General features: G+C 38.4%; 1 protein-coding gene across 19 annotated transcripts in view; it reads left to right on the forward strand.

Annotated features, from left to right (window-relative positions):
• The window catches only part of VAV3 (vav guanine nucleotide exchange factor 3), a 513627-nt gene that overhangs the window by 292878 nt on the left and 197001 nt on the right, over positions 1–23748 (forward strand). For all 19 annotated transcript variants that reach the window (XR_014242136.1, XR_014242137.1, XM_082383492.1 and 16 more), the window contains exon 20: positions 14739–14875. Coding sequence is in view for 17 of the 19 variants with exons in the window: in XM_082383492.1 (XP_082239618.1) it covers positions 14739–14875 (137 nt within the window). In the remaining 2 variants the exon portion in view is untranslated. The remainder of the gene's footprint in view (positions 1–14738; positions 14876–23748) is intronic.

Consider the following 23748-nt stretch of genomic DNA (forward strand, 5'->3'; position numbering starts at 1 on the left):
TACAAAGAGTCTAGATTGCTATTTCATTGCTTTAACTTTTGCCCCCCCACCGAAATAAATACCTGAACCTGACAATGAGCATCTTTTCACATGTTTAAGATTCATTCAGTTTCTCCTATCTGTGAATTACCTATTCATATTCTTTTCATATTTTTTGGTTGGGCTGTTTATATTTTTTCTTCTGATTTTTAGCAGTTCTTTATATATTGGGGGTACTAATCCTTTGCTTATCTTAATTGTATGCATCTGCTGTTTTAGTGGTCTCTTTTTCAGTTTTAAATTTTAATGGAAACAAATTTAGTGATCTTTCATTATGTTCTTTCCATGTCTTGCATAAGAAAACCTTCTCTACCTAATATCATAAAGATGGTTTAATATCTTGTTTTCTAAAAGCTTTACAGTTTTGCTTTTCACACTTCATCTTTATGTCATCTGGATAAATAGATGACGTGTTTCTAGGCTCTTTACTCTGTTCCATTGGTCTATTTCTCTATCCTTACACTAATACCACAAAATTTTAATTACTATACTTTTTAGTAATTACATTGAAATTAAAAGAATTTTGCATGAAGATTGCTTGATATTATTATCACATATAAATGTTTCTTGTTTTTGTAACATTTTGAGGCATAGGAATATTGGATCTAAGTTACTTAGGTAAAGTAGGTTAATGAAAATAACTTACTACAGAAGAATGATTACATAGAACTAGTTAGGGGTCAAACATCTCTTGACTCATACCACATGGCAGGCAGTGTGCTAAATGCTAATTATTTCACATAATCATTAGTGGTATCAATATACCCATTTTCCAGACATGGTAATGAAGTGTTTATGGCATTCAACCTTAGACCTATTTGATACAAAACCCGTGTTTATGACCATTACACTTACTGCCCTCTCCTATGGGATCCTCTCCGTGATTTTATCTCACACAAAAAGAGTATATTGCCTTCAACCTGCATGACTTCACATTGTAGATGACTCATCAAAACCTGAGCCTCATTTCACCTGACACTGACATTTTCATGTTGAGTCACCTCTGCCCTTCTCCATGTCAGCCTCACCTGGGGCCTTGTCATCACCCAGAGTTGTTCCATTTCTAAAACCTTAAATTCAAATATCTCATTTTCTCACCTCAATCCTTGGCCCCTCGGCTGCCTTTCTGCTCATCAGCCCCTCCTGTGTTTGCTGCCTTGCCTGATCAGCTTAGTTTCTGTGGTCCAACGTTTGAACCCTTTTGTGCCGTTTTCTGAATCAGCCTGTCTTTGCTCATGCAGCTGAATTGCAGAGTCCTGCTGAACGAAGTCATACAAGCACAAAGATTTGTGCCTCTTTAAGTGGGATGCAATGTATACTCTCCTCCTATGTCTGGCTGATGCCCATCTATACTTTAGTTTCCGCTTAGAGTCTACTCCCCCCGAAAGTCTTCTAAGCTCCCTGATTTAGGTGCTTCTGCTGAGCATTTCCATAGCAACACGTCGGTCACAATCACAGCAGTGTCACTCTGTGTAGGAGTGTGTGTGTTCCTCCCTACCCCTACAAGATGTCAAGCTCCTTAAGGAAAGGGACTTTATCTCCTACTCATTATTGCATCTCTAATGCCTCTCACATTCACGACTGAATTAGACACCCAAGAGTCAGGGAATCTACCGAACTTGTCAATGAATATGTTTTAAATATCTGTAGATTCCAAAGTATTATATATGTGGGAAAGTACTTGTAACTTTTCAAAGCATTTTTAAACTTCTCAGTTTTTTTTTTTTTTAATTATTTGTTTTTATTTATTTATTTATGGCTGTGCTGGGTCTTCGTTTCTGTGTGAGGGCTTTCTCTAGTTGCGGCAAATGGGGACCACTCTTCATCGCGGTGCACGGGCCTCTCACTATCACGGCCTCTCTTGTGGCGGAGCACAGGCTCCAGACGCGCAGGCTCAGTAATTGTGGCTCACGGGCCTAGTTGCTCTGCGGCATGTGGGATCTTCCCAGACCAGGGCTTGAACCCGTGTCCCCTGCATCGGCAGGCAGACTCTCAACCACTGCGCCACCAGGGAAGCCCAAACTTCTCAGTTTTGTGCGAAATCATTTTATTTGGTTTTGGTGAAATTTGACAAAAACAGAGATATATTCTATAAGGATCTTTCTATTTAGGAGGCAGAAAAAGGGGAAACAATTTGGAAGACAGTGGAAAGCTTGGTATACCTGGTATACTGGAGAAGTAGCTTATGAGTTTATCTGTTTGATGAAATAGTCCCTAGAGAAATCTTAGAATTTGAGAAAGAATGTACTGCCTCAGTTACTCAGGTGGACACTCTGGATTTTTTTTTAACTTTGTGTCTACCATACCCTCTTGGATGTTTAATTAAACTTGATAACTAAAATGCAGAAATTACTGTCACAATTTCTATTTCTTAGTGGTTAAATCAGAGTGTTTTAAGAACAAATATCATAAATTACTAAATCCTTGAAGATAACAGGAAGAAGAAATATTAATTTGGTTTTGCCATGTATGTTTGTTTTAAAATTAAGTTTAATCACTCATTACCAAGTTTTTACTTCATGCCAAGCACTGTGCTTGGAGTTAATAAAACAAAGATAAATGATTTAAGCAGTCTCTGCTCTAAAGACAGAAATAATTATTTTGTGATTTTGTAATAGATAAAAAAAAAAAATTTTCTCTATAGAGGGAAAAAATTTTTACAGGAAAAAAAAAAAATAGGGACTCTGCTGTCACCAAATACATTCCCTAGCTTCAAAGGGCAAAATAGGATATCCTTACTGTTGAAACCTGAAAAAAAATTCTGTAACTAGGTTTTTCAAAAGAGTTATGGGGCTTCCCTGGTGGCGCAGTGGTTAAGAATCTGCCTGCCAATGCAGGGGACACGGGTTCGAGCCCTGGTCTGGGAAGATCCCACATGCCGTGGAGCAACTAAGCCCGTGAGCCACAATTACTGAGCCTGCGCGTCTGGAGCCTGTGCTCTGCAAGAAGAGAAGCCGCGACAGTGAGAGGCCCGCGCACCGCAGTGAAGAGTGGCCCCCGCTCGCCGCAACTGGAGAAAGCCCGCACACAGAAACGAAGACCCAAGACAGCCAAAAATAAATAAATTAACTAATTAATTTAAAAAAAAAAAAATTAAAAAAAAAAAAAAAGAGTTATGGCTCCAAGGTAGATGGGAACAATGGCCTCAACAAATGTTTATTGAATTTATTGAACAGAGTTACTAATTAATGCTGCTCCACAGAGCCAATGCCCAAGTACAGATTTACATGGAGTGTTCTTTTCTACACAGAATTTTGCCTGCTTTTTGTCATATTTGAGCTTAAGCAGGCCTTTATGCTGCGATTTCATTAATATTAGGTACTCAATACATGTGCATTGAAAGAATTTTAGGTTAAGCCATAGGAAACTGCCTTTTTTTCTACTTCAAAAACAGTCAACAGCAGCCAATTCCTATGGCTCAACCCAGTGTATATCACACTTCTGTGATGGGATGAACACTGGGATATTGGCAAGGAAAGAGAAGTTTTGTTCATTGTTCTGCAGGAGTTTGTCTTAATTGAGAAGCAAGAAACACCTAAGTGAAATGATCAGACTTTGTCCAAGAACTCAGGAGAAGGTCATCTTTAGAACAGCCATTTTTTTCATGATGTATAAGTTAATGAGAAGTCAGTGGTTTGGTTTTAGAGTTATGTGCCATATTAGTATACGTTAGATTCAGGCGTTTTTATAAACTGTAATTGCATGTGAACTTTGTATTCAATGTCTCTGGTCTTTGAGAAGTGAGGCAGAATGAAACACTCTATCTCAGTATGTCTTTTCTTTGCACAGTCCTGCTTTTAGCTGTGTAACTGCCTTCTAGATGATTCACAACTTTTTGGCACAATTTCTTATTATTTTTAACATTTATATTTTTCTTTGTAGTCCACAGTTTACATTTTAATAATTATTACTTTTATATTTTTATTATACCCTTAGGATATAGGTTTCATTTAATTTTTACCATTTTTAGATGATTAGAAGCAATGGTGTCTAACCATTTAAATAGCCTATTATGCTAAATTTGAACAAGTTGAAACTGTAACATAATTTTGGTATTTAAGGTTGATGAAAGAAGCTCTTTATGTAGGAAAAAAAAGATAGTAAGGTAAAAATTTGGGGACAGAATATGGCTAACCTTAAGGAAAGTAAGAACAGAAAAAAAAAAGACTAGGTAGAGAAGTAATAGTTTCGAGTTGATAGGAGAGGGAGAAAAAAATTAAGATTTTGAAGGGCCGAAAAATACTCCAGTACTATTTCTAAAGTCAATATTCTATGTATATTTGAAATATTTTCAATTGAAAAACTATAGAGGACAAAAGCTTATAGGCTAATACCTTAACTTTTTAGTATTCCTAGTCAATTTATAGGAAGGAGACGGAATATATACTCTGAGTATGATAACCTCTGGACTATAGAGATTTTGAAATGCAATCTCTGAACTTCCTATAATAGTTTGAAGGGTCTTCTGTTGCATATAAAAACTATCATTCCCATTGGAACATTTTGAATCTGATTCTTTTCCCTTTCTAGGGGAAAGGTAGTGATTTATTAAGTACCTAAATCTGAAACAATCATATATGACCTTTTCATAATCTTCCCTTGTTTTTTCTAGTCACCTTCACTGGGTGACAGATTGTTGTTGGAAAGGACACCATTTTTTGCTTTTAGCAGGCTATAAGCAACTGGACTTGAGTTGTTTTATATGTAAATAAAAATGTTTGACTAAATTATCCTAAGAAGCGTCTTTGATCAAATCACATTCCATGCTAGTGTGCAGTGTTTCCATTGCTAGAACAGTGTTATTTCAAAAGAATACACAACTCAATATACAACAACACTCAATACACAACAGTGTGGTTTCTGTTATCTTTCCCTCTCCTTTTTATAGATAGTGTTAAGAAGGAATGTTCCCGAGAAGGGGACAATGTTTTCATTTTATGTACATTCTTATGTAGATATGGTGGTTGTTGATCTGTAGCCCCAGGCAAAGGGAATGTGAACAAAGACAGTTTTACCACATTAAAATGAAGATACGTATCTAGCCTGCTCCTATGAAACATTGCTGGCTTTGAGTAATAGTTATACATTCACTTGATTTCAAACAGGTAAATTTATACTCAGTTCACATCTGAATTCATAAGATTGTAACTAAATGGTGCTATCTGAACTGAATTACTTTTCATTTCAGGAAAAGATTAAAAAGGATAAAAAAAATCAAGGTAAACAACAGGGGAGAGACTAAACCTCAGAGTTCCCTGTCAGATACTGTGATGACTATGGATTCTCAGAGTTTGAAAATGGGCTCATAACAGTTTATAAAGACTTAGCAGATTGGAAGTTCTTCCAAGTCAATAATTTCAGTGTTGTGCCATTTTAGAAAGAGGAGATGGCTCTTCTAATCTTCCTTTTTCCTATTTCTGAAGTTTATTATAGAAGAATGTTCATAAGAAGGGTAAAGAGACTGTTCAGTTTTTGTGCATTTTTATGTAGCTATGTTGATTGTTGGTCTCTGACCTAAGGGTTCCCTGACCTCTGAAAAAGATAATCAGCACATCGAAATGATTGTCCAGAGTCATTTGCTTTCTCTGAAACTTCCAGTCAGGAATACCAACTTCCCATGCTCTTCATTTTAACTTACAAATCAATAAACCCTGTCTGTGCACATCTGAATGTTTTGGGCATGCAACTGAACATGCTCTCTGCTACTCAAGCAAGGGATCGCAGGAAGTAGGGAGGTCAAGAGAAAAGAGAATAATAGAGAAGAGCCGGGGAGTAGAAGGAAGAAGCTAGGGCAGACTGTTCGAGAAAGTATATGCTACTTTTTATGTTAGAGCTTGTGTTATTTTTACGCTGATTAGCAATTGATTGTATAGGAATAAAAAAGTATTTTTCCCCATAAATGATGCAAGTCACCTAATTTAAAGATATTCAGGATGCCTATAAATTATTAAGAGAGTCATTATTAATGGTTTTTAAGAAATATATTAGCAGTTTTGTACCTTAAAAATAATTTTATTTCCTGCAAAATTTCAGTTACAGGTAGCATACTGATAGTTATAGATAAAAGCACAAGTAAATACAGTTTACAAGCAAGTCAAAACTAAAGATGAAGTTGTAGTTTGTTTAATAAAAACCAAATTTGATTATGAAAATAATAAATGTTTATCATACAAACAGGCAGTACAAATATATAGAAAATGAAAGGAGAGGAGGCAGGTAACAAGTAAATGAATAAGTATAGAATTACAAGTCAGGGTTCATAATGTAGACTGTCTTGGCTGGACCCACTTGCTCAGCGTGTTTAAGCAAGTATAAAAAGCTCAGTAGGATGGAACAGTGAGCAAGTGTGAGATTGGAACAAGATGAGATTGGAGAGTTATCAGGAGCCTGAAAATATATGGTTTTATGGGCTGTGGCCAGAAGGTCAGATTTAATTCTGAGTGCAGTGGGAAGGGTTTTACATAGGAGAATGCTATTTTATAATATATATTTTTAAAATATATTTATATATTTTTAATATATTTATATTTATTTAAATATATATATTTACATGAAAGCAAGTTATTTAGAGAGATATACATTCCATAGGCAGAATGCAGACCATCTCAGGCGAGAGAGGTCATAATTTACATTTTAAAAAGTCATTCAGGTGGCTTTGTGCAGGACAGTCAAGGATTATAAGAGTGGATGAGGAAAGGCCAATTTGAAACATAAGTTTTGAATATGGGAGGAAGTAAAAATGGGAAGAAATGGTTGACTAGAGAGCTGATTTGGGTGTAATTCAGTGTGTGTGTGTGTATTTGGAAGGGTGGTTATTGGGAGAGGATAGCTACCTTTTTCCTTCTTTCTTCCAAAAGAATTCATCAAGACAACACAATCTTTGTCACCAAGGTGGTCACAGTCTAATATATAAATTCTACAAAGACTGTACATAAGAAGATGCTTATGGTCTAGTATTTACATTTGATACTAGCTAGATAAGTAATTTTGGTGCGGTAAGTGGTATTGAGGCAGGAAGCATGAGCGTCTAAGGGAGCATATGTTTCAGGCACTTAAACTCATACTTAAGAGAATGTTAGAAGGTTTTTTAGCAGAAGTCATATTTGAGTTTTAAAAAAATGAGAGGAGTGAGTTAGATTCCCCCCCTCCTTGGGTGCGTTGTAACCTGGGTGTACAGACAACAGCAAGTATATGCCAAGAAGAAGGGGCAGCATGTTAATGAGAACTTGACCTGTTTAATAAATTTCAAACAATTCAACAGGATGCATGTATGAAAGGACTGATGAAATGGGCCAGACTCTCAAGACTGCGTATATCAATTTAAAATTTATCAGTTGCTTTCATGCGATGTCACTGGCCATGTTTCTGTCCCTCAAGTACTTCAAGGTCATTGCAGTCTGAGTCTTCATGTTTATTGTCTCGCTTGCCTGTTTAATTACCACCTTCCACCTCCCAACCCCCAGCTGTGCCCCAAATGATCACTGCTTTCTCCTCAGGTCTTAAACTTCACCTGATCACTTTCTAAGGAAATGCATCCTCACCACTCAAACATACACCCTCGTCACTCTCTAATCCAGTACCTTTCTCTAAACTCTTCTTTATATAATTTCAATCTGGTATTACTGCATTTGTTCATTTGTTTTTATGTTTGTCTTCTCCACTAAAACATGAGCTTTATGAACTCATTCTTATTTACAGCTGCAATCCCAGTGGCTAGGCCAGTACCTGCACATGATGAATAATCTGTAAATATTTGTTGAATAAATGAATGAACTCATAGAACAAAGAATGGAAATGAGGTTATTGCAGAGTTCCCTTAATCATTTTTACTTTTACTTTATCTTATTCCTTAGATAGCCTTTAAGACTAGATTATTAAAGGTTTATTTTGGTTGCAAGAAAGAAACATGCTGAGTTGTTTGGGAGATGCGGGTTTCTGCTCAGAGGGTAAGAAAACAGCCCAGGAAATCTTCTCAATAGTCACTCCATATCTCAGTACTTTCCATGAAGGGGAAAGGTACAGCAGGCTATATAAGAATCTCTCAGGACCAACAGTTCTGGAAACTAGTAATTCCAGTCATCTCTTCTCTAAAGTCAGAAACCATTGTTCCCTGTTGACCTGTATCTGCCTGCTGCTTTCATGTTGTGAGAGCAAATTGGACTGTCTTGTTTCTCATCCTCCACTGAGGGCCGCCCCTTTGGGCAGTCTCCCTTCAATGCTCCTTTTCAGCCACCCGTGTCTCACATGGTCAGCCTATTCATTGCAACCTTGGGATTAATCACCATCCCTGATCCACTCGGGTGTGGTCAGAATAGCAGAATGATGTGGTTTAAGTGATACTAACTTACTGTAGAAAGAACTTCATGTGGCCACTTGTTCACAGATCCACAGAACTGCATGGGGACGTGTCAGTCACTGAGAGTTCCATAGCTTGTCAAGAATAATTTTTTTTTTTGAAGTTGAGGAGCTCAAGCCTCTGTCTTTAGAATACACCAGTGGGAGTTATTATTCTCCTCTTAGAATTTAGTAAATCTTGGGGAGCTCTCAATCTTTCCCCACCTGAAGGAGAGTTCTTCCTCCTCTTTTCCTGCTCCTCAGGATAACACTGCATACCCAGCAGGGATTCAGATGATCCCCAAACACGTATCAGTTGATATCAGGAGACCTCTGTCTGCCACAACCTTGTACCCTGCAGGTTGCAGAGAATGACTGGCCTGTACCCTGGAGGACTGAACTAGGAGGCAAGTCTAAGAGTTTTATAAGGTAGAAACATAGGTGGTTGGACTAGGTGACAGAGCTCTTACCTTGAAGTTGTGTAATTGTGTTCTCTTCCTGTCTTTAAAGAAGATCCCGAGATGATAGCTCAGGCTGTGCTCCTAAGACAGCTCTCCTCCCACCCCTAGGAGTGGTTGTTTTCTAGGGCTCTGACAAATGGCACAAGCTTTGAGAGCTTTGATTTTGTTTAAGATTTTAGGGAAACCTCATTTTTTTGTCACTAAAACATACTTATTCAACAGAACAGAATGTTAAATTTGCATGGATTTTAAAGTAACACATGAAATTGTATAGTTCTTTTATAATTGGTAGCCTATAATATCTTTTTAATAAATAGAAAAAATTTCCAAAAGGAATTATTATATCTTTCACCCTTGATTCATTAATACTCCAATAGACAGTGCCAAAGAGTGACTAGGCAGTGTTTATAAAGTTGGAGGAAAGTATCTCTGTCTGATGCTTGTTTTTATGTGAGCAGTGACGGTGCTGTTTCCTTCACTTGACTCATCATTGTTTATAAAAGTAAAGTAGGATCCTCTGGGTGAAAATCTTCAAAATCATTGAGTGTTCCCTGTGTGAACAATTAGTTCTTTAGACCAGTTTGTTTTCCACCAACTTGTCTGCTTCTGTTGTAACAGATGGTTTCCATTATAAGGCTCCACGTGCTCCTCCGTGAAGATCAGTAAGTGAAGGAAGGTGCACGGCTTCGCTGGGAAGAGCCCTGGAAGATGTGATGGGCAGGGGAAGCCCGGCATCCCAGTCTGCCTCACTTGCCAGCAGTTCAGTCGACTCAGCCTGATCATCAGACCTGCTGGTTAGATTGTAAACTTGCATCAGGAAGAGCTGAGATGTTAAAGAGGATCTAGTTGGCAAGGGGCCAGGCAGCACAGTTGTCTCAAATGCAAGTTTGGAAGTGGTGGATGTTGGTCATGGGGCCTGCTGATGTCCCCATGAGGATGTGATTCCCACACCTGTCTAGGATTTGGAAACCACACCTAGGAGACTTACAGAGAAGATAAGATACATTATTTCAGGGTCCTACTGAAGACTTAGCAAAACAATTCCCTGAAATTTTTATTAATAGGCGTATTTGGAAAAAGGTCCCCCTGGACAAGAGCCCATGCCCAATGGTATTACTGTCTTTAGTTCACCTGTCTACTCAGTGCACTATAGGCTCTTTGAGGGCAGGAAGCCTGGCCTTGCTCTGTTCTCAGACCCCCGTGCCCAGCACTTAGGGAGTGCTTCAGACATTTAAGGAATGAATGAATATGTTACGCTTGTGATCAGTTTCCCAGGATAAACTAACCACATCCTCTGACATCTGGCAAAACTAATTATTTTTTAATGTGGCTGTGTTTAGATTTCAAATTAGGCCTCAGAGGTGAAAGGCCAGTACCATTACTGACAGCTCATTTATCTAGTACACAGCACTCTGCTCTAAGTTATTGCCCCGGGGAAAGCCATTGCATTAGGGCAGTGATATCAGCCTCCTGAATAGATACTAATCTCTATTGTGACGGTCACTCTTCTCAGAAGCCACAGTGGCTGATACAGGTACAGTAGGCTAAGTTCATTGAGGGTTTATGTGTAAATTATCAGTGAAATAGTTTATATCTAGCAAATTTCCAATAGAACTCTACCCAGAATTAACTCCTTTTTAAAAAGTAAATTTTAAATCATTTCTTGGCATATATCACTCTTAGTGGTATTGAATTCAGATTTGAAAGGAAATCTTGCTTCGGATCCCCTTTTTAAAAACCCCTTTGTATTGTTTTAGAAAACGCTAGCATTCCACATAATTTACATTGGCTTCAGTTTTATTTAACGAGAACCCCATGACTATTACTGGAGTATAACCGTCATTTTAATATTGTTGATCCTTCTGTTTGTTAATTCTTCGTGCATAAGGATGACTTGGGGACCTTGTCTGATGCCAAGACTAAGCATAATTGCTAGTGTGAACAAAAGTTAAAGGGCACAATTGTCCACAAGTTATACATTAAGGATATAGTTGGCTGTACATCAGAGCATTTGTTGAAGGGAATAAAACAAGCTGAAATGACTAAACATTTGGCAGGAGATCTAATTTTGTCTCAGCCATTTTAACTATATTCCCTTAGATAAGGATTATTGATTATATAAAGTTTTGGGAACTTCCACAGTTGCTTACCTGTACATGTTGGCATTACATATGATTATTTTGCATTTAATATCTGAAGGTAGTTGCAGTATAACTTTTCAGATTTTGAAGAGCAGCCTTGTAATTATACCAATATATCCATTATAAATTCAGTTCTGGAGCAGAAAGAAACTAAACAACTATTGGGTCCATGTCTAACCAAGAAGAAAAAAGCAGCTTTCTGGGATGAGTTATGAGTTTATAATATAATGGAATTTACATGTTTTAATCAGTTTTTAGAATAACTTTTATCTATTTATTTCTGATTGCTCAGCATCAATGAGGGAAACTACAGTTCTGCTTTTGTAGATTTATACTGTTTTGCATCTCAGAATGCCTTGAAGTATGGATAACCAAAGGAAAATAAGATTTTTTTTTTTTAAATGAGGAACTAGGAATTTTAAGCCTGAACAAATTTTGAAAGGCTAATCTATAAAAAGGAGAATTGCCTTCTTCAGCATAATTCCAGATGGAAGGAGGCAGGTCAACGGAGAGAAGTTAGAGTTTTGAGTAAGTTTCAGATACAGCTTGTTAATAAACTATATGCAACAGTGACAGAGTTGTCATAGGAACGTGTAGTAAATGTTCTGTCCTGGACATTTTTAAACAGAGGTTAAAACCTGTCAGATATTTTATAAGGGGAGAAGAAAACCTACATTAAATCAACACTAAATGGCTATTTGAAATATGAACATCTGTAAATCTAATTTCTTCTCTCTTCTTGATCTCATTTACGAGGTGTGAATGCCTGCTTTGGCAGTAGATTGTGTCAACAATTATACTGATGGCTGAGTGCTGACATGAAGTTTAACCCACTCCCTCTCTTCTTATTTTAATTGCATTTTTATCTCTCAGTTAATGTGATTATGTTCATATTCTTAGCAATGTCACCGCGTCTTTTTTTTAATAAAAGGAAGGAATATAAAGGGGCCTTTTAGAAAGCAACCATTCATCCCACCAGTACTGTAAAACTTCTACTATATGCAGGTGTCAGAAGCAAGGGGCAGAGTGTCAGAATTCATCCTGTCCCTGTGCCCTTGTTTCATTCCTTTTATCTTTCCATCTCCATAGATAGCCCTGTAGCCCTGACAGGTCATCCTGAAATGAGACGTGCTGACCAATCAGAAATAAATAGCCAAAGATGATCCTAACAAATGACTAAAAGATATAAATTCCATTATAAGTCCATAACTCATCCCACAAAAAAGCATATGAGTCAGATAAACATTGTATTTTGCAAATCACGTATGGCTGAATTCAGGCCAGTAGCAATGTCCTTTTGACTATTACCTGGGCTCAACCATAATTCTTGGCGAGGGTCACACAATTTTTGTTTTAGGAATGAGATCAGCAACACACACTATGCTCATGTGCTACTCAATCAACTTTCCAAAAGAAGCTCATAACCAAGAAGAAAGTAATAGCAGAAAAGATAGAGTCAATGAAAAAAATCAGGAATAAATAAGACTATGAAAACCAAGTCCATCATTCTGAAGGTTGCTTAGTCCAAAGTAAATCGTAAGACTAGTACTTGGGTCTCATTTCTTGACCAAAGTATATTAATATATGTACTACTTTCAGTTTTCGGTATCATGATTCTAGTAGGTCATGTGTTATGGGCATTCTAGTCCAGTAAAAAAGATAAATGAGGCAACATTGTTCTATACCTGACACTTCATAGCCTTTGTATGTAGCCTGGGCATTCTGTATTTTAATCCCTAATCTATATTTGGCTGGTGAAATGTCATCAAACTTAATTTTTCTTCTTAAATACTCTATGCATTTTCAATCATTTCTTCTTGAGAATCACTTGGACAAATCAGCAATAAGAGAACTACTGTTTCCACCATCTGTCACATGGCACTGCTTCTTTTTCACCCTGTGAGCCTTGTCTACAGAGACAATTGCAGTGAAGGCCAGGGCCCTTCCCACTACTCACCTCGTCCCAGTATTTAAGGTCACGTCAGCTCTTTCAGGTTTAAAAACTCTTCTTTCTTGCCTTCAGCCTTTATCTAAAAATTGACGTAAAAACAAAATTATCAAGGGATCCTTCTGAACAAAATGCTTTCCTTGCTATAGCAGTGCTCAGGAAAACTGAGGCTAACTGCAATTCTGGCCCCTCAACATGGGATAACTATCATGCAAACCATCCTCCTTTGAAAAAATTCTGCTTTAGACGGCATCCTCTTCCATATGTTGAACTTCTAAATACATTTTGGTGTGCATGGGATATTTAGGTTCCATTTTATATTAACAACAGTATCTTAATAAAAACTGTAAAATAAGCTCTTTCTATGCTCCGGGAATTTACAGTGTGTTAAGATTGAGTCTGATAAACACTTGTCTGAGAAGAGTTCTCTTCGAGTGTTGTTTTGGAAAAGACAATAAAGTCTGCTGTTTGGGTGAGGGTGCCGCCACCTTATACCATCTGGTGGAGAAATACTCCATGAGAGATATGGGATTAAAGTCATCCCTCTGGGGTTCTGTGGCACAAGAACTGAAGGAAGGGGAGATGTGGCAGCTCATAACATGTCTTGGCAGTTAACAGCCGTTCAACTGGGGTGAAGGGCACGTTGCATTTCAGCCCTTCTGCCTTCAGATTGACTGGGTTGTTGAGAAAGTGTTGACTAAAACTTTTCAGTTCTGTTTAGTTTATAGCCACACTTGTTTTCTCCCCTCCTGACATGATTATTGAAAAACGGATTTTGAGGACTTCGTTAAACTGTTTGCTGGAGCATTTCATTTAGATATCGAGGTCCTTTCAAGGTAACTTGGACACCTAGAACTGAATGACTGTCATTCATCCTCCTCTATTTAGTGCAACATTTCCAGCCAATTATAGCTTCACTGTGTTCAATCATTAGAATAAAAATTCTTGAAGTATAATAAGCGATGACTTAAGTACCTCAACGTGTAACAGATACCATGTTTATGAGCGATCTGTCTCATAGGCAGGAGCAGTTTTTCCACCTCCAGATGAAAAGGTGACTGTGAGGTGGTCCATTTGTGAGTGGGGCCGATGCAGTCAGGCCCGGGTGCAGTTGAAGCTGCCGTTCGCAAAAATGAAATACTGAACTGAAGCCTTCATTGCCCATTCCAAGAAATACAGCAAAAAGGCCTGGATCTGTATTTCAAGTCTTGTTGATACTATTGGCTTAGACATGTTCCTGTTATTGGGTCTCTTTTGCAAGCCTAAATTTGAGCCTGAAGAATTTCTCCATATAAATGTCTTAAGTATTGCAGTGGCACATCCATCACCTCTTTGCTTTTGAATTACAAAGATAACCTTAAGATATGAGCCTTATACTGGGCAATGTGATACGTACACAGAAAGGGTGAGCCTCCTTAGTGATGAAATCAGCCAATGCCCAAGAGGAAAATAATAGGCAGAAAGGATAGAGAGGATGAAAAAATTGATTCTTTTCCATTAAACTGTACGTGACGTGTTTTTTATGAAGCAGGCGTCAGCTGAAAGAAATACTTGTTCAACTAAAAAGAGATTGATGGTGAGGGAGAGGAAAAGAATGTAAGGAATCAGGGGATAAATATGTGTCTTATTCCATAACCATCTCCAATAATGAGAAAGTTGAAAAGCATTCCATTGTGGTTACCTCAAATGTTTCCTTGGACTTGGTGCTCTTAAAACTCTTTAATGTTAATAATAGCTTTGGTTTTTTTAAAAGTGCATTTGGACTTCACACTTTATAATTTTCTCAATTCTAAGAGTTGTGTTGCTTATTTTCAGGTTTACCAAAGATGCAGGCCATTAGGAACTATACTGGAATGCCAGCCCCCGCTCTTCATGAAGGACCCCCGTTACACATCCAGGCAGGGGATACAGTTGAACTTCTGAGAGGAGATGCACACAGTCTGTTTTGGCAGGTACTATCCACATTACAGTTTTTTAGATTTAACGGATGATTTATTACCACTTGGAGAATAAAACTCTTATCTTTAGAAACTGATTGTATGCTTTCAGCTTCAGAAATTTTACATGATGTGAGGAAAAATTTTTTTTATTCACCACTCTCAAATTTACCAATGCTAAAGTGGCAATGAGTGTTAGAACACTAAAGAAAATAGTATCTGTGCTATGAATCAGAATTACCATTTATATTAAGAATTCGTACTTTGACAGAGCATTTTTTCCACAAGTAGGACCTTGGGTATCATCTAATTCACATGGCTTTCACATATTAGCACTTCACTTCAGAGGAACTACCTTAGTAGCTTGCCAGTGGCCATTTCTGGCCATATTTCATTTGTGCCTACTCACAGTAATACCTGAAGCTATTAGAGGTACCATGGGCATTATTTATGAAATAAATAAAATGTGAAAAGTAAGTGAGTATGTTGATGTTTGCTGGTGATGAAATCTCTCTTATCCAGTTAGCCTGCTTTGGTTCAAGGGTTTTGTTAACTGAGGTAAATATGGCATAGTGTTAAGATTTGATAGAGCTTGATGGTAGAACATTGCTGTTCATTAAATTATTCTGTATTTTCATGTATATGTTAGAAATACTTCCCAACATCTTAAAGAAAGAGTGTTAAAAGTGTTGTGTGTTGAGGAAGAAAAGGGTGGGATCAAGAGAAAGCTTAGCACATGAGTGAAATTTTCTAGGGGTGAAGAGACCAGAAAAGGACTGTTAGATAATAATCCATTGAGCACATGTGTAAATGATAGCTATTTTGTTTGTACAAAACTATCTTATTGTCTGCCATCTTGGTATAGAAGAATGTCCCTAAGTTGGACATTTAGCTCCAACCACATTTCAGTTTCTGTAGCCAGTGGCTTTTCCAGAGCTCCACCATCCTTCTTAAGTATCCTACTCTTCTCATACCTCATTCTTCCCGAAAAAAGGAAGAGAGAGAATGACAGACTTAAATTCTACTAACTCTTCCATTCACTCCTGCATCTCCCAGCCCAACCACAAAACACACCTTGTGTATGCATAAGAGTCCTCTTATTCAAGGCTTACCTTTTGCTTGGAGTTTTCCATCCCACATTTCATCAGTTGGCTCTTGACCCCTACATTTTCAATTTCATTCTCTCCACTGGCTCCTTTTCTATAGCTTATAAATATGCTCAAGCTCCTCCTATCTTAAAACACATATAACTCAACATGTTGTCTAGTTATGTCAGTCTCCTGCTCCCTCACTCCCTCTCATCCTCTCCCTCTCCCATTCCCATAGCTGAACTTCTTGAGAGAGTAGTCTGTACTCAGTCTCTGCCTCCTTATGTCCTATTCGTAATGCAGTCTCCTGCAGAAACTACTCCTACTTGGATTACTAATACCACTTTAAAAAAAATAACAACAACTTTGAGATATATAATCAAGTACACATACTTAAAGTGCAGTTGAATTTGATAAGTTTTGTCAAATGTATATATAAGTGAAAGCACTGTTACAGTCAAGATGATAAAATCAGCCCCCAAAGTTTTTGTGTGCCCCTTTGTAATCTCCCTCCTACCTCTGCTTCTTGCCCTTCCCCAACCCCCAGCCAACCGTGGTTCTGCTTTCACACTATGAATTTGCATTTTTCAGAATTTTATATAGTACATCATATAGTATGTATTCTTTTTTGTATGGCTTCTTTCACTTAACTATCTCAAGATTAAAACGTGTTACTTTGTGTAACAATAGTTCTATCATTTATTTTTAAACTGCTTTATTGAGGTATGATTAACATACAAAAAGCTGTACATACTTAATGCATACAGCTTGATGAGTTTGGAGAAACTATCGCCACAATTTATGCCATAAACATACCCATCACTTCTAAAAGTTTCCTCCTATCCTCTTTATTTTTTATTTTATATTTTGTGATTAACAACATTCAACATTAAGACCTACCCTATTAGCAAATTTTTAAGTATATAGTACAGTATTACTAACTATAAACTCTGTGCTGTACAGTAGAACTCTAGCAGTTATCCGTCTTGCATAACTAAAACTTGTACCCTTGACTACTCCATCCCCATTTTCCCCTTCCCCCATTCTTTGGCCACCCCTGTTCTACTCTCTGCTTCTATGAGTTTGACTATTTTAGATTCCTCATATAAGTACAGGAAAGACTTGGAAGCAACCTAAATATCCATCAATGGATGAATGAGTAAATTAAGAAAATGTGGTATATAACATAATGGAATACTATTCAGACTTTGAAAAGAAGGAAATCCTCCCACTTGCAAAAACATGGAAGAACTTGGGCGACATAATACTAAGGGAAAGAAGTTCTTTCTTTTTATTGCTGATTATTATTCCAGGTACGGGTTTAGCACAGTTTATCTAGTAGCCTATTGAGGGGCTTTCAGGTTATTAGTGTTTTGGGCTGTAAAAAATAAGCCGCTATGGGGAAGACCTCCAAGATGGCGGAGGGGTTAGAGGTGGAGATCACCTTCCTCCCCACAAATACATGAAAAATACATGAAAAATACATCTACATGTGGAACAACTCCTACAGAACACCTACTGAACGCTGGCAGAAGACCTCAGACTTCCCAAAAGGCAAGGAACTCCACACGTACCTGGGTAGGGCAAAAGAAAAAAGAAAAAACAGAGGCAAAAGAATAGGGACGGGACCTGCACCAGTGGGAGGGAGCTGTGAAGGAGGAAAGGTTTCCACACACTAGGAAGCCCCTTCGCAGGCGGAGACTGCGGGTGGCGGAGGGGGGAAGCTTCGGAGCCATGGAGGAGAGCACAGCAACAGGGGTGCGGAGGGCAAAGCGGAGAGATTCCCGCACAGAGGAGCGGTGCCGACCAGCACTCACCAGCCCGAGAGGCTTGTCTGCTCACCCGTCGGGGTGGGCGGGGCTGGGAGCTGAGGCTCGGGCTTCGGAGGTCGGATCCCAGGGAGAGGACTGGGGTTGGCTGCGTGAACACAGCCTGAAGGGGTTAGTGCGCCACAGCTAACTGGGAGAGAGACCGGGAAAAACTCTGGAACTGCCTAAGAGGCAAAAGACCATTGTTTTGGGGTGCACGAGGAGAGGGAATTAAGAGCGCCGCCTAAACGAGCTCCAGAGATGGGCGTGAGCCGCGGCTATCAGCTCGGACCCCAGAGACGGGCAGGAGACGCTAGGGCTGCTGCTGCCGCCACCAAGAAGCCTGTGTGCGAGCACAGGTCACTCTCCACACCGCCCCTCCCAGGAACCTGTGCAGCCCGCAACTACCAGGGTCCCGTGATCCAGGGACAACTTACCCAGGAGAACACACAGCATGCCTCAGGCTGTGGCAACGTCACACCGGCCTCTGCCGCTGCAGGCTCGCCCCGCATTCTGTACTCCTCCCTCTCCCCAGCCTGAGTGAGCCAGAGCCCCCTAATCAGCCGCTCCTTAAACCCCTACCTGTCTGGGCGAAGAAAAGACGCCAGAGGACGACCTATATGCAGAGGCGGGGCCAAATTCAAAGCTGAACCCTGGGAGCTGTGCGAACAAAGAAAAGAAAGGGAAATTTCTCCCAGCAGCCTCAGGAGCAGCTGATTAAATCTCCACAATCAACTTGATGTACCCTGCATCTGTGGAATACCTGAATAGACAATGAATCATCCCAAAATTGAGGTGGTGGACTTTGGGAGCAACTGTAGACTTGGGGTTTGCTGTATGCGACTGACTAGTTTCTGATTTTTATGTTTATCTTAGTATAGTTTTTAGCTCCTGTTATCATTGCAGGATTTGTTTATTGGTTTGGTTGCTCTCCTCTCTTTTTATTTTTTCATTTTAATAATACTTTTTTTATTTTTATCTTAATAACTATTTTATTTTATTATTTTTTTCTTTCTTTCTTTTTTTCTCCATTTTCTTCTGAGCCATGTGGCTGACAGAATCTTGGTGCTCTGGCCAGGTGTCAGGCCTGAGCCTCTGAGGTGTGAGAGCTGAGTTCAGGACATTGGTTCACCAGAAACCTCCTGGCCTCACATAACATCAATCAGCGAGAGCTCTCCCAGAGATATCCATCTCAACACTAAGACCCAGCTCCACTCAATGACTAGCAAGCTCAAGTGCTGGACACCCCATGCCAAACAACTAGCAAGACAGGAACACAACTCCACCCATTAACAGAGAGGCTGCCTAAAATCATAATAAGTTCACAGACACCCCAAAACACACCACTGGATGTGGTCCTGCCCACCAGAAAGACAAGATCCAGCCTCATCCACCAGAACACAGGCACCAGTCCCCTCCACCAGGAAGCCTACACAACCCGCTGAACCTACCTTACCCACTGTGGGCAGACACCAAAAACAACGGGAACTACGAACCTGCAGCCTGTGAAAAGGAGACCCCAAACACAGTAAGTTAAGCAAAATGAGAAGACAGAGAAATACGCAGCAGATGAAGGAGCAAGGTAAAAACCCATCAGACCAAACAAATGAAGAGGAAATAGGCAGTCTACCTGAAAAAGAATTCACAGTACTGATAGTAAAGATGATCCAAAATCTTAGAAACAGAATGGAGAAAATACAAGAAACGTTTAACAAGGACGTAGAAGAAATATAGAGCAAACAAACAATGATGAACAACACAATAAATGAAATTAAAAATTCTCTAGAAGGAATCAATAGCAGAAGAACTGAGGCAGAACAACGGATAAGTGACCTGGAAGATAGGATAGTGGAAATAACTACCGCAGAGCAGAATAAAGAAAAAAGAATGAAAAGAATTGAGGACAGTCTCAGACACCGCTGGGACAACATTAAATGCACCAACATTTGAATTATAGGGGTCCCAGAAGAAGAAGAGAAAAAGAAAGGGACTGAGGAAGTATTTAAAGAAATTATAGTTGAAAACTTCCCTAATATGGGAAAGGAAACAGTCAATCAAGTCCAGGAAGCACAGAGGGTTCCACACAGAATAAATCCAAAGAGAAACACACCAAGACACATTAATCAAACTATCAAAAATTGAATACAAAGAAAAAATATTAAAAGCAGCAAGGGAAAAATAACATACAAGGGAATCCCCATAAGGTTAACAGCTGATCTTTCAGCAGAAACTCTGCAAGCCAGAAGGGAGTGACAGGACGTATTTAAAGTGATGAAAGAGAAAAACCTACAACCAAGATTACTCTACCCAGCAAGGATCTCATTCAGATTTGACAGAGAAATTAAAACCTTTACAGAGAAGCAAAAGCTAAGAGAATTCAGCACCACCAAACCAGCTTTACAACAAATACTAAATGAAATTCTCTAGGCAGGAAACAAAAGAGAAGGAAAAGACCTACGAAAACAAACCCAAAACAATTAAGAAAATGGTAATAGGAACATACATATTGATAATTACCTTAAATGTAAATGGATTAAATACTCCAACCAAAAGACATAGACTGGCTGAATGGATCAAAAAACAAGACCCGTATATATGCTGTCTACAACAGACCCACTTCAGACCTAGGGACACATACAGACTGAAAGTGAGGGGATGGAAAAAGATATTCCATGCAAATGGAAATCAAAAGAAAACAGGAGTAGCAATTCTCATATCAGACAAAATAGACTTTAAAATAAAGACTATTACAAGAGACCAAGAAGGACACTACATAATGATCAAGGGATCAATCCAAGAAGAAGATATAACAATTGTAAATATTTATGCACCCAACACAGGAGCACCTCAATACATAAGGCAAATACTAACAGCCATAAAAGGGGAAATCAACAATAACACAAACATAGTAGGGGACTTTAACACCCCACTTTCACCAATGGACAGATCATCCAACATGAAAATAAATAAGGAAACACACGCTTTAAATGATACATTAAACAAGATGGACTTCATTGATATTTATAGGACATTCCATCCAAAAACAACAGAATACACTTTCTTCTCAAGTGCTCATGGAACATTCTCCAGGATAGATCATATCTTGGGTCGCAAATCAAGCCTTGGTAAATTTAAGAAAATTGAAATCATATCAAGTATCTTTTCCGACCACAACGCTATGAGACTAGATATCAATTACAGGGAAAAAAAACTGTAAAAATACAAGCACATGGAGGCTAAACAATACACTACTAAATACCCAAGAGATCACTGAAGAAATCAAAGAATACCTAGAAACAAATGACCATGAAAACACGATGACCCAAAACCTATGGGATGCAACAAAAGCAGTTCTAACAGGGAAGTTTATAGCAATAGAGTCCTACCTCAAGAAATAAGAAAAATCTCAAATAAACAATTCAACCTTACACCTAAAGCAATTAGAGAAAGAAGAACAAAAATGCGCCAAAGTTAGCAGAAGGAAAGAAATCATAAAGATCAGATCAGAAATAAATGAAAAAGAAATGAAGGAAACAATAGCAAAGATCAATAAAACTAAAAGCTGGTTCTTTGAGAAGATAAACAAAATTGATAAACCATTAGCCAGACTCATCAAGAAAAAAAGGGAGAAGACTCAAATCAACAGAATTAGAAATGAAAAAGGAGAAGTAACAACTGATGCTGCAGAAATACAAAGGATCATGAGAGATTACTACAAGCAACTATATGCCAGTAAAATGGACAACCTGGAAAAAATGGACAAATTCTTAGAAAAGCACAACCTTTCGAGACTGAACCAGGAAGAAATAGAAAATATAAACAGACCAATTACAAGCACTGAAATTGAAACTGTGATTAAAAGTCTTCCAACAAACAAAAGCCCAGGACCAGATAGCTTCACAGGTGAATTCTATCAAGAGATTTAGAAAAGAGCTAACACCTATCCTTCTCAAACTCTTCCAAAATATACCAGAGGGAGGAACACTCCCGCACTCATTCTATGAGGCCACCATCACCCTGATACCAAAACCAGACAAAGATGTCACAAAAAAAGAAAACTACAGGCCAATATCACTGATGAACATAGATGCAAAAATCCTCAGCAAAATACTAGCAAACAGAATCCAACAGCACATTAAAAGGATCATATACCATGATCAAGTGGGGTTTATCCCAGGAATGCAAGGATTCTTCAATATATGCAAATCAATCAATGTGATACACCATATTAACAAATTGGAGAATAAAAACCATATGATCGTCTCAATAGATGCAGAAAAAGCTTTTGACAAAATTCAACACGAATTTATGATAAAAACTCTCCAGAAAGTAGGCATAGAGGGAACTTACCTCAACATAGTAAAGGCCATATATGACAAAACCACAGCCAACATCGTTCTCAGTGGTGAAAAACTGAAACCGTTTCCACTAAGATCAGGAACAAGACAAGATTGCCCACTCTCACCACTATTATTCAACATAGTTTGGGAAGTTTTAGCCACAGCATTCAGGGAAGAAAAAGAAATAAAAGGAATACAAATCAGAAAAGAAGAAGTAAAACTGTCACTGTTTGCAGATGACATGATACTATACATAGAGAATCCTAAAGATGCTACCAGAAAACTACTAGAGCTAATCAATGAATTTGGTAAAGTAGCAGGATACAAAATGAATGCACAGAAATCTCTTGCATTCCCATACACTAATGATGAAAAATCTGAAAGAGAAATTAAGGAAACACTCCCATTTACTATTGCAACAAAAAGAATAAAATACCTAGGAATAAACCTACCTAAGGAGACAAAAGACCTCTATGCAGAAAACTATAAGACACTGATGAAAGAAATTAAAGATGATACAAACAGGTGGAGAGATATACCATGTTCCTGGATTGGAAGAATCAACATTGTGAAAATGACTCTACTACCCGAAGCAATCTATAGATTCAATGCAATCCCTCTCAAAATGCCAATGGCATTTTTCACAGAACTAGAACAAAAAATTTCACAATTTGTATGGAAACACAAAAGACCCCGAATAGCCAAAGCAATCTTGAGAAAGAAAAACGTAGCTGGAGGAATCAGGCTACCTAACTTCAGACTCTACTACAAAGCTACAGTAATCAGGACAGTATGGTACTGGCACAAAAACAGCAATATAGATCAGTGGAACAGGACAGAAAGCCCAGAGATAAACCCACACACATATGGTCACCTTATCTTTGATAAGGGAGGCAAGAATATACAGTGGAGAAAAGACAGCCTCTTCAATAAGTGGTACTGGGAAAACTGGACAGCTACATGTATAAGTATGAAATTAGAACACTCCCTAACACCATACACAAAAATAAACTCCAAATGGATTAAAGACCTAAATGTAAGGCCAGACACTATAAAACTCTTAGAGGAAAACATAGGCAGAACACTCTGTGACATAAATCACAGCAAGATCCTTTTTGACCCACCTCCTGGAGAAATGGAAATAAAAACATAAATAAACAAATGGGACCTAATGAAACTTAAAAGCTTTTGCACAGCAAAGGAAACCATAAACAAGATGAAAAGACAACCCTTAGAATGGGAGAAAAGATTTGCAAGCGAGGCAACTGACAAAGGATTAATCTCCAAAATATACAAGCAGCTCATGCAGCTCAATATCAAAAAAACAAACAACCCAATCCAAAAATGGGCAGAAGAACTAAACAGACATTTCTCCAAAGAAGATATACAGATTGCCAACAAACACATGAAAGGATGCTCAACATCACTAATCATTAGAGAAATGCAAATCAAAACTACAATGAGGTATCACCTCACACTGGTCAGAATGGCCATCACCAAAAAAATCTACAAACAATAAATGCTGGAGAGGGTGTGGAGAAAAGGGAACCCTCTTGCACTGTTGGTGGGAATGTAAAGTGATACAGCCACTGTGGAGAACTGTATGGAGGTTCCTTAAAAAATTAAAAATAGAACTACCATATGACCCAGCA

Source organism: Balaenoptera borealis (genome assembly GCF_965194805.1).
Source record: "Balaenoptera borealis genome assembly, chromosome: 1".
Classification (NCBI taxonomy): Eukaryota; Metazoa; Chordata; class Mammalia; order Artiodactyla; family Balaenopteridae; genus Balaenoptera; species Balaenoptera borealis.